General features: G+C 39.7%; 1 protein-coding gene across 1 annotated transcript; it reads left to right on the forward strand.

The window, feature by feature from the left end:
• Positions 1-7,248: 7,248 nt before the first annotated feature.
• On the forward strand, positions 7,249-8,178 carry LOC102257027 (olfactory receptor 10G3). The gene has a single exon (XM_014537358.1). The coding sequence runs from the start codon at positions 7,249-7,251 to the stop codon at positions 8,176-8,178; it is 930 nt and encodes a 309-aa protein (XP_014392844.1).
• The last annotated feature ends 4,654 nt before the right edge of the window (positions 8,179-12,832 follow it).

The following is a 12,832-nucleotide window of genomic DNA, read 5'->3' on the forward strand; positions in this document are numbered from 1 at the left end:
CATGCAAAAAAAAAAATGAAACTAGACCACTAACTTACACCATCCACAGAATAAACTCAAAATGGATAAAATACTTAAATATGAGTCACAAAACCATAAAAATCCTAAAAGAAAACAGGATATAAAAGCTCATAGGGAGACATCTCTTATAGCAATATTTTTTCCAATATGTTTTCTAAGGCAAGGGAAACAAAAAAAATTAACAAATGAGACTACATCAAATTAAAAGGCTCTGTGTGGCAAAAGAAACTATCAACAAAATGAAAGTGAACCCACTGAATGAGAGAACATATTCGCTAATGATACATCTGACAAGAGGTTAATCTCCAGAATATATATAGAACTTACACAACTCAACACCAGGAAGACAAGCAACCCAATTAAAAAATTGGCAAAGGACTTGAATAGACTCTTCTCCAAAGAGGACATACAGGTGGCCAATACACATATAAAAAAATGCTCAGCCCTAACCGGTTTGGCCCAGTGGATAGACCATCGGCCTGCGGACTGAAGGTTCCCAGAGACTATATGGTCTTCAAGGCCAAAAATATTTGGTGTGCTGGAGGCAGCTGATCGATGTTTCTCTCTCATTGATGTTTCTAACTATCCCTCTCCCTTCCTCTCTGTAAAAAAATCAATAAAATATATATATTTTTTTAAATGCTCAACGTCACTAGTCATCAGAGAGATGCAAATTAAAACTACAATGAGATATCACCTCACACATGCCAGAATGGCTACCATCAACCAATCAACAAACAAGTGATGGCAAGAGTGTGGAGAACGGGAACCTTAGTGCACTAATGGTGGGAATGCAGATTGGTGCAGCCACTATGGAAAACAGTATGGGGTTTCCTAAAAAAAAAAATTAAAAATTAAATTGCCACTTGATCTAGCAATCCCACTTCTGGGAATATATCCTAAGAATCCCAAAGCACCAATATGCACCCCTCTGTTCACAGCAGCGTTGTTTACAACAGCCAAGATCTTGAAACAGTTCAAATGCCCATCAGCAGATGAGTGGATTAAAAAGCTGTGGTACAGCCCTGGCCTGTATGGCTCAGTTGGTTGGGCATCATCCCATGCACCAAAAGGTTGCCGGCTCAATTCCCGGTCAGGGCACATTCTTAGGTTGTGGGTTTAATCCCAGGTAGGGGGGAATGCAGATGTTTCTTTCTCTCTCTCTCTCTCCCTTCCTTTCTAAAAATCAATTTAAAATCTTTTAAAAAAAATGTTCTAGTACATTTACACAATGGGATACTTAGACTTCCATAAAAAAAAAAAAGAAGGAAATCTTACCTTTTGCAACAACATGGATGGACCTGGAGATTATTATGCTAAGTGAAATAAGCCAGTCAGAGAAAAACAAATACCATATGATGTCACTTATATGTAGAATCTAATGAAGAAAATAAACTGAAGAGCAAATAGAAAAAGAGGCATGGATACATGGAACAAACTGATAGCTGTCAAAGGTGAGGGGGAAGAGGGGACTGGATGAAAGAATGTGAAGGGATTAGCCAAAGGAAACCCATAGACACAGTGTGGTGCTGGCCAGAGGGAAGGAGGGGGGCGAGGTTTGAGTGGTGGTGGGCAAAGGCGGGGGGAATGGGGACATCTGTAATAGTGTCAAAAATAAAAATAAAGTTATAAATTAACTTTTAATCATGTATAAAAATGAAATAATTGATAAGTGGCAAATTTCCCTTGAGTTCCCCATAGACACAGACAACAGTATAGTGATGGCCAGAGGGAAGAGAGATGGGGGCTGGTTGGAAGGAGACAATGTTGGGGAGGGGGGGACATCTGTAAGTGTCAACAATAAGAAAAAAAACAAGGGTTCTATTTTAATATTCCCTAGGCTAAATGTCTCACACATTATAATTGACTCTGGGGAAAATAAATGATGTAACAGAACACAAAGGAGACCAATCTTAGCAGTTACCTTCAGAGGGAGCCCCAACTCTTTTCCCCAGTTTGTAAGGAAACTGGAAGAGGACTTCTACAACTAAGCAGGCAAATAAAGTGTTTCATTAGTTTGGTCCTTTAGCCAGAACGGACCAATTGGGTCTTCTGTCATGAGCTCTTCACAGTAACTATCCTGACCCTGTGAGACCCAAAACCATTGAAATTATCCCAGGAACAGCTTCATATCTCTTCTCTCAGATTGCGAAATGATTTTCTGGGGATACTGACACCTCCAGATGAAGGTGATTCTCTCCCCCAAGTCCCATTCCATTTTCCAGAGTTAAATGTCATCTACAGGACTTGATCACTGATGCGGAGAGGTGCTGACAAGAGAGGAAGATATTCCTAATTATAGATGACCACAGAGTAAGTTTCAGATATCGATCCATGTTGGGTTCAAACACTGTGCAAAGGGTTTCTTCACTTTCAGTCATTTTATCTCTCAATGTCTTTTCTTGTTTCATTATGCCATATATTTCTTTCTGCTCTCATAGAAATTTTCTTTCCTGCTCCAAGTCTAACTGTGCAGCTACCATTTAGCCTTATAATATGGGGATAACACTATCTCCCCAAGCCTTTTACTGGCTACATCTTTCTCTAAAGCCACCTTTCTTCAGGCTCATTCACTGCCTTAAAAGGTAAGAATATCTTGGAGTTCTGTGGTGGTTCCATCTTTACTCCTTGCCGTTTGGTCCTTGTCAGGCCCCTTCTTCCTGTAACACAGGTTCTCTGCCCAAATGTGAAGAATGGATGTGAGTAAAACTATAATCTGATTTCTGTGTTATTTAAACAGACAGTTCAAATGCATTGCTAATAAGGGTTTTATATTTTAATGAAAATTTGAAGCCTTATTTATCAAACTTAATAACTCAACTTTTTCTCATCTCATTGTATATATGTATATATTTATTATATATCTACATATTATTTCCCTTTAGATTATTTTCAGTTTTATTTTATTGGGACTGTGAAGATTTCGATTATTTTCATGTCTTATGTAAAATTCAGAAAATGGCAATAGATTATGTGTGTTCTAAATATTTAAGATGCTTTTATATAAATTAAAAGAAAGTGCTTTGAGTTTATTATCAAGAAATTTTAAAAAATTTAAGTTTCTTCATGACCATTTGATAAATGGATGACTAGAGTTAGGTATGTAATTTGAGACCAAAATTAAGCTGAAATAGGGTCAAGCCTGCTCTTTTCCTCATTAGAAAAGGTACCTAATGCCCTAGGCAAATCAGTCACTAACAATTTTTAATGATCAGCATTATAGATTTATAGTCATTTTGTGATGCACTAATGATTCCCATATTTTTTCAAACATGCTTATACTAGATGACATTTTGTATTTGATATAAGATCACGATTCAAAAACATATTGCATCAATGCCTTCACAGTCCCTGTAAAATGAAAATACTGCTAAGCCCCCAGACAATGGTCTACTTTTTTTCAAAATGTATTAGTGAGACAGTGAAAGGAGATGGGCCATTTCACACATTAATGGGAACAAAATGTGTTTAAGTTTAGAACATACACTTAACTCTACTACATCTAGGTTTAGAAATAGGGCAGCAATTAGAATCCTTGACAAAATGAACCATCAAATTCTTAAAATCATTATTCTGGTCATAGACAAAGCTATGGCTTCAGCACAATTAATGTTGTCAAAGAATTTTTAAAACTAACAATTTACAATCTGAAATAACCTGATTTACTAAATTTTGGGGCTTATTTGTGGGAAGGAATGTTAAGTAAAATGTAGAAAGAATACTAGACTGGAAATCATAAATCCTAGTGGTAGTGCTTACTCTAGCACTGTATAGCTATGGGATGCCTCTGTCATTTAACTCCTCTAAGGATCATCACTATACAGATGTAAAATGCCATCATTATTTTGTGAGTTCATACCATCCTAGTTCATTGAGGTTTCATCAGTATCATGTTTCTTTCTCTTTGTGTCATGTTTCTCTCCTTCTCTCTCTCTCTCTCTCTCTGAAGAGGGGTGCTCACCCAAGTTTCATGCCTGGAGATCTATAATAATGGCAATAGCACAGGGAAGAAGGTAAAAGAAAATTGTCCTGTTAATATTTATAACTAAATTGGGAAGAAAATTGTTAGAGAAATAAATAGAAGAAAATTTAGTTGCAACTGGAATAAAATCACACTTAATAAAGACAGTATTGCCCTGACCGGTTTGGCTCAGTGGATAGAGTGTCGGCCTGTGGACTGAGAGGTCCCAGGTTCGATTCCGGTCAAGGGCATGTACCTTGGTTGCGGGCACATCCCCAGTGGGAGGTGTGCAGGAGGCAGCTGATTGATGTTTCTCTCTCATCGATGTTTCTAACTCTCTATCCCTCTCCCTTCCTCTCTGTAAAAAAATCAATAAAATATCTTTAAAAAAAAAAAGACAGAATTACAAATAGGGCTACATGCCTTCCCCTCATCCTTCCCTTTAAGATGGTTCTAAAATCTAAGGGCAAGATTAGGAAATACTATTCTCTCAGGTTAAATAAAATGAGAATTGGCATATACAAACATTGAATCATTGTGTTGTACATGTGAAACTAATATAATGTTATATATCAATTATATCTCAATATAAAAAATTAATTTTTAAAACATTTTAAGTTCAGGTTCTATAAAGTAGCATGTTAACTTTGTGGATTTCTTTTTGGTAGAAAATTTCTCTCCAAAGGCTATAGTTTCATTGCACTGTAACCAGGTTTATATTAATCTAGCAATCTTATGCCAATAGTCTTTTTTTTTAATGTCTATAAATGCCCTGTTCTTCAAATGCTCTTAGAAACTTTATATTCTAACTAGTTTTCTCATTCTCATGTTAATAAATCTTTTACATGTATTTAAAACACACACACACACACACACACACACACACACACACACACACACACCAGCACACTTCATGTGGACTGGATCTCCCTATCTACAGGAAATTTCCCAAAAGTAGTCATTGTTCCTAGAGAGTAATTCAGAGAACAGAGAGAGTGTTCCTAATGCAAATAAGAAAACGGTACAGAAAATAAATAAGGAAAAGATAATTTAGGAACTCTAAAAAGTTGAGAAATGTGCTGAAAAGAAGAAAGCCATTGGAAATAATAAGGGCAATCTAAAAGAGATATAGACTCAGAAAGAAAATAGAGTAAAACCTTGTGAACATATCCTCACTACTGCCCAGAAGAAAAAGATATTGTATCTGAAGGAAAGAATGAAATATAAATATACTTGTGATTTACCAGGTGTAATTCGCTGAAACTATTCAACCCTGAATTGTGTGCTCCATCAAAATCCCTTTGCTCTGATTCAAAACTCAGAAAAATACATCTGGTTCCTAATTTGATTTCCAGGGCCCTCGATATTAGTAAGTGGTTGCCCGGAGTAGTAGACATACTATTTCAGTCATGGGAGTGAGATCTCCCACTACAGGTTAACAAATGGGTTGTTTGGTTTACAAGTCATTCTCTCAGGTATTTGAACAGTGTGAATTGATTTCCCAATGCCTGATTCCATAGGGAGACCAAATCAAGCTTCTACCATAAACCTGCAGAGTTTAACATCTGACCTTTTCTGGTTTGCTCGACCAGAGCAGGCACCTGACTTCTCACTATGACCATCCCTCTTTGCTTCCTCCTCTTCTCTCTTCCTTTACCATGTTCCAAGACACAAATATTAGATACAAAGGAATCAAAATACTAGTGGTAGTGCTTACTCTAGCACTGTATAGCTATGGGACTCCTCTGTATAGCTACGGGGCTCTTCCTTTCCCACACGTGTCATTTCCAGTAAATCCTTAATCTTTGGCAAAAGTTCTCTAGGTACAAACTTCTAAGCGCAAACCTTTTCTATAAACGTCCAGTACTTTTTGCTGATCTACATAGCATCAAGCACCAACCACAACTTCACTTATATGTTTATAGCTTCATGGCCATTATTTTCCTTTAATTATGAAGAACGTGGAGAGTAGACTCATACAGCATCAAGCACTGTCACACACAATCAAAGTTCCATTCTGTTCTGTCTACTACAAAGAGGGAAAGAAAATTTTTCATTGCCTTTCTGCATATTCCCCACTCCATATAAGCTTATATCCTGGCAGAGATAAGAATGAGGCAGTGGCCTCTGGAAGTTTCTGAACGGGCAGAATTCTAACAAAACAGATACAGTCAAACCTCAGTTCTCAAACTGAGAACTTCCATCTCAAACAATTAGGTTCTAGACCAAGTTATTCAAGGGGAAAAGTGTCTGTTTGTCAAGAAAAAAAACCAACAACACTCAGTTCTCCAACCAGCAACACTTTCATGTTGATACCTCAGCATGACAAACAGCATCCCTAAGGCAACAAAGGAAAGCATGCTTTTGTTGCTGGCAAAATCAATGATTAGGATGATTTTAAAACATAAAGAGGCCGTCAAAAGTGCTAATGTTGCCAAGGGTGTGAAAGTGCTCACAAAACATAAATCACAGGCAATTGTAGAGGTAGAAAAAGTGTTGCTAATTTGGATGAATGAAAAGCAATTCGCTTGTGATAGCATTTCAGAGGCAATGATATGTGAAAAAGCAAAGATGCTGAAAGACATCCCTGGAACAGTGTTGAAAGTAACTCCTGTAAGGCTAGTAAGGAGTGGTTTGATAAATTGAAGGAAAAAAGTGTTTATTTATAGATTAAACAATACATTAGACATGTACTATATATCAGAAAAGTTAAAACAGGGAATCATTTGTGGGTCTGGAACAGAATAATTCAAATTTACATGATTTCTAATGGGAAAAAAATGATTCGGGTTTTGAACAAATAGCTTCTTGAACAGCCTTCCGGACTGTAGTAAGTTCCAGAACTGAGGTTCTACTGAATCCTTTCCCACAGGTGTCATTTCCAGTAAATCCTTAATCTTTGGCAAAAGTTCTCTAGGTACAAACTTCTAAGAGCAAACCTTTTCTATAAACGTCCAGAGAGTGAATATTTTAGGGTTTGCAGGACAAACACAATGACCACTCTGCCATCCTAGCACTAAAGCAGCTACAGATAATACATATGTAAATGAGCATGGCTGTGTTCCAATAAAACTTTACTTACAAAACAGGCCAACCCCTGTCACAGAACACACTTTTCCCTACTTGTCATCTCTCCACATAAGAGAGAAACTTCTCTGCCACTGTCCCAATTTTTACAATCTCTTTCTCCAGTTCCTCCTCACTTTCCTCTTACCCCCATGCTAACTCCTGTTTTGTCCATTCTGTAGGTAAGAATTCTCCAGAAGATGGAAAGTGTCAACAGCACATTGTTGACTGAGTTCATCCTGACAGGAATTCCCTATCCACTCAGGCTAAGGACGTTTCTTTTTGTGTTCTTTTTGCTGATCTACATCCTGACTCAGCTGGGGAACCTGCTTATTCTAATCACTGTTTGGGTAGATGTGCAACTCCATGCCCATCCCATGTACATCTTTCTTGGTGTTCTTTCCGTCATTGACATGGCCATCTCCACCATCATTGTTCCTCGCTTCATGATGAACTTCACTTTAGTCATCACACCCATCTCATTTGGTGGCTGTGTCACTCAACTCTATTTCTATCACTTCCTGGGCAGCACCCAGTGCTTCCTCTACACCCTGATGGCCTACGACAGGTACCTGGCAATCTGCCGGCCCCTGCACTACCCTGTGCTCATGAATGCTAAGCTGAGTACATTACTTGTGGCTGGAGCTTGGGTGGCAGGATCCATCCATGGGGCTCTCCAGGCCATCCTAACCTTCCGTCTGCCTTACTGTGGGCCTAACCAGGTAGAGTACTTCTTCTGTGACATCCCTGCAGTTTTGAGGCTGGCCTGTGCTGATACAACAGTCAACAAGCTGGTGACCCTTGTGGACATTGGGGTGGTGGTTGCCAGTTGCTTCTCCCTGATTCTCCTCTCCTACATACGGATCATTCAGGCCATCCTGAGAATCCGTACAGCTGATGGGCGGCGCAGGGCCTTTTCAACCTGTGGAGCCCATGTAACTGTGGTAACCGTGTACTATGTGCCTTGTGCCTTCATCTACCTGAGGCCTGAAACCAACAGCCCCCTGGATGGGGCAGCTGCCCTATTCCCCACAGCCATCACTCCTTTTGTCAACCCCATCATCTACACTCTGAGGAACCAAGAGGTGAAGCTGGCCTTGAAGAGAATGATAGGAGGCTGTAGAACTTAGAGTCAGGTTTGAAAGTTTCTGTCCCCCCACTGGGGAAACCTTCGCATTTACAATTTTTTCTAATGTTTAGATATCAGTGAGTTTTGCTTCTTCTTCTTGCTTTTTCTCTTTTATGTAGCCATATAATATAATACATCAATATTAAACACAGTTTAAGGTAAAATACTACTTTCTAGCCCTAACTGGTTTGGCTCAGTGGATAGAATGTCGGCCTGTGGACTCAAGGGTCCCAGGTTTGATTCTGGTCAAGGACATGTACCTTGGTTGCGGGCACATCCCCAGTAGGGAGTGTGCATGAGGCAGCTGATCCAAGTTTCTCTCTCATCGATGTTTCTAACTCTCTATCCCTCTCCTTTCCTCTCTGTAAAAAATCAATAAAATATATATTTTTTAAAAAAATAAAATAGAATACTACTTTCTAGCATCCCTTACAGTTAAAAAACCTCAGCTGCTCCAAAAATAGAGAGTGAGATTAAAGCCACTCAGAAGATAGCAAAATCTGGCACACTTAGACATCCAGAGAATTGGCATAACAAAGAAATCTAATGGGCTTTTTAGTCTCTAGGCTGACATTGGTCAAGAGCTCATAGAATAACCTATGCTTCCTATTTTTTTTCAAGTTTTTTTTAAATATATTTTTATTGATTTCAGCTAGGAAGGGAGATGGAGAGAAAGAGAGAAACATCAATGATAAGAGAGAATCATTGATCAGCTATCTCTTGCATGCCCCATATTAGGGATCAAGCCTGCAACACTGGCCAGAGCAGAGAAATTGGGAACTTTTATTAAATTTATTTATTTATCATTCAGAATTCCTCTTCTATCATTTATCTGTTTATAATAGTTGTCTGTTTTTTATTGAGTTGTTGATTTTTCCCTATCAATTCATAAAAGATTTTTGTATATTATAAAAAGTCATCCATTGATTATATGAATACAAATATTTTCTTCCAACTGTATCATTTACTTGTGTTTATTCTGTCTTTTTATTTAAAAAAATTTATTTTTGTGCACTAATCTTTTTTTTTATGGATCCTGGGCTCTTGGCTTGCTTAAGAAGCTCACTCCCCACACCAAGATTTTCTAGTATCCTCAATTTTCTTGTAACATTTTTATTTTTGTTTTGTTCATTTATATCTTTATTCCAGGCAAGACAAGGCAATTAGACAAGGCAAGCACTAAAAGATCCCAAAGGGAGTTGATGAAAGCTTATCTCCCCTCTGCCTCTACCATTACTCAGAACATATTTAGGGGCTTCATTGTAGGGGACATAAAGCACTTCATTGTATGGGACAGAGCAGGACCTCAGAATGGGAATGGGGTGAGGTGGGGTGGAACAGAACCACAGTCACCCTTGATGAGGTGATGCGGAGACTATTCCTCCAAGCAAATTGTGGAGACATTTCCCCACACAGACCACCCTCACGTTCCTCCAGGAGCTAATGCCATGGTAGTAACAGTGTGTGTGTGGCAAGACCTCTGGGTAGAGATTACATTGAGTGACTTTGAAGATGTTGAGTTGACAACTGTAAAAGTCAGGCTTCCACACATACCTCACAGTTGGACTCAACACCGGCCACCTGTGTCAGGGAACACATTTGCTCTTCTTGCAGCTCTTCTAGGTAGCCAGCCCTCAACCTTCATTATCACATCACGATAATATTTGTACTTGCCAGAGACCTTTGCTTTGGGTCTGTCAATGTGAAGTTGTGGCCCTCAGAGAAGCCAGACTGGTCCTTTGGGAGAACCCACATCAGAAGCATATATTCTGTGTTAATGTAAGAACATATTCAAACCCAGAAAATTAAAAGTGGAACTGCCTTATAACTCAGCAATTCCGTTTCTGGGAATATATCCAAAGAAACCTGAAACACTAATTTGAAAGAATATATGCACCCCTATGTTCATAGCAGTATTATTTACAACTACAGTCCCGGTGCACGAAATTCATGCATGGGTGGGTTCCCTAGGCCTGGCAGGCAATCAGGGCTGATCTGTGGGGCAACCAGCAGGGCGATTGGGGGGCCCCGCTGGCACCCACCTCGGCCAACCTGGCACCACCCACTCACCAGTTCCAGCCCTCGCTGCCACCACCAGTCGCCTCCCTCTGCAGGGTGACCGTCAGAGCGATGGGGGGTGGGGGGGCCCACTGGCACCCGCCTTGGCTGGCCTTGGGCCTGTGGGCTGGGGGCAGCTCCTGCGTTGAGTGTCTGCCCCCTGGTGGTCAGTGCGTGTCATAGCGACTGGTCGTTCCAATATTCAGTTGATTTACATATTAGGCTTTTATTATATAGGCTAGTCAAGACTTAGAAGCAGCCCAAGTGCCCATCAGTGGATAAGTGGATAAAAAAGCTGTGGTACATTCACACAATGGAATACTACTCAGCCATAAAAAAAAAGGAAATTTTACCTTTTACAGCAGCATGGATGGACCTGGAGAGTATTATACTAAGTGAAATAAGCTGGTCAGAGGAAGACAAATACCATATGATTTCATTTATATGTGGAATTTAATGAATAAAATATACAAACAAAATAGAGACAGACTCATAGATACAGAAAACAGACTGACACCTGTCAGAGACGAGGAAAGTTGGGGGGCTGGGTGAAAAAGGTGAAGGAGTTAAACAAAACAAAATCATAGACTCCGGCCCTAACCGGTTTGGCTCAGTGGATAGAGCGTCAGCCTGCGGACTCAAGGGTCCCAGGTTCGATTCCGGTCAAGGGCATGTACCTTGGTTGCGGGCACATCCCCAGTAGGGAGTGTGCAGGAGGCAGCTGATCGAATGTTTCTCTCTCATCGATGTTTCTAACTCTCTATCCCTCTCCCTTCCTCTCTGTAAAAAATCAATAAAATATATTTTTTTTAAAAATCATAGACTCAGACAACAGTGTGGTGACTACAAGAGGGAAAGTGGGGTGGGGAAAGTTGGGGGGTGAAAAAGGTGAAGGAGTTAAACAAAACAAAATTATAGACTCAGACAACAGTGTGGTGACTACAAGAGGGAACGTGGGGTGGGTAGGGAAAGGTAGAAGAGGGTTGTGGGGCCCTGACCAGAGTATGCCGGATGTTAGAGGCCCATTTGCTATACGCATGCACCAAGGCAATGACTCAGCAGTATCAGTACACCCACTGCGCAGGTGCATTCTTATATAGCCCACCTGTTCTGTGTAACACCGATGTCACTAATTGGCAAGAAGCCTCTTTTGTTTGAGTTAGTATATAAGGTGCTACTGCACAGCCAGTGGCTGGCTGCTATGTTTGCAATAAAGCATATCCCATCGACCTGAGGCTGCTCATGTCTTTTTCCAATTCCCAGCATCCAAGGAGGTCCTGTCCCTAGCAGAGAAGCTCAGACCCAACAAGGGAAAAGGGCAGATAAATGGTGATGAAAGGAGACCTGACTTTGGTTGCTGAACATACAGATAATATACAGATGATGTATTGTACACTTGAAATATCTATAATTTTATGAATCAATGTTACCCTTCTAAATTCAATAAAAAAAATTTTAAGTTTTGAAGAAAAACAAACAAATTTTAATAATTTCATTGACTTGGTCCTGGCCAGTGTGCCTCATTTGGTTAAGCATTGTCCCATGCACCAAAAGGTTGTCGGTTCAATTCCCAGTCAGGGCATATGCCCATGTTCCGGGCTTGATCCCAGGTGGGTGGCATGCAGGAGACAGCTGTCTGATATTTTATTCTCACACTGATGTTTCTCTCTCTTTCCCTTTCCCTTTCTCTCTTTCTAAAATCAATAAAAACATAATTGGGGGTTTTTTGGATATTTTATTCACACTGATGTTTCTCTCTCTTTCCCTTTCCCTTTCTCTCTTTCTAAAATCAATAAAAACATAATTGGGGGTTTTTTGTTTCTTTTGTTATCCTCACCTGAGGATATTTTTCCATTGGTTTGGGGTTTTTTTTTAGAGAGAATGAAAGTGAGGGGGAGAGACAGAGAAACAAACATCAATGTGAGAACCTACAACCGAGGTACGTGCCCTTGACTGGAATCAAACCTGGGACCTTTTAGTCTGCAGGCCAACACTATCCATTGAGCTGAACCAGCTAGGGCAATAAAAACATTTTTAAGACATATGTTTATTGATTCCAGAGAGAAAGGGAGAGGGAGAGAGATAGAAACATCAATGATGGGAGAGAATCATTGATCATCTGCCTCCTGCATGCCTCCTACTAGAAATTGAGCCCACAACCCAGGCATGTGCTCTGACGGAGAATCAAACCATGACCTCTTGGTTCATAGGTCAACGTTCAACCAAAGAAGCCATGCTGACTGGGCAATAAAAACATATTTCTAAAATAATAACAACAACTTAATTGGCTTGTACTACTCCAGGATGAATTTTACTAAATAGCAACCCAGGCATGTGCTCTGACAGAGAATCAAACCATGACCTCTTGGTTCATAAGTCAACATTCAACCAAAGAAGCCATGCTGACTAGGCAATAAAAACATATTTTTAAAATAATAACAACTTCATTGGCTTGTACTACTCCAGGATGAATTTTACTAAATATGCCCTGTTTCTAGAATCTTCAGCTTCAGAGTTGTGCTTATAACCTATAATTTTATAAGGCTGACATTTTTTATCTGTTTATAAATTCAGAATACAGAGTCAAACTTTCATGC

This window comes from Myotis brandtii, unplaced genomic scaffold (assembly GCF_000412655.1).
Source record: "Myotis brandtii unplaced genomic scaffold, ASM41265v1 scaffold1031, whole genome shotgun sequence".
NCBI lineage: Eukaryota > Metazoa > Chordata > Mammalia > Chiroptera > Vespertilionidae > Myotis > Myotis brandtii.

What these genes read in the sequence shown, in the direction of transcription:
- LOC102257027 (XM_014537358.1), top strand. Translation starts at nt 7,249, where the DNA reads ATGGAAAGTGTCAACAGCACATTGTTGACTGAGTTCATCCTGACAGGA.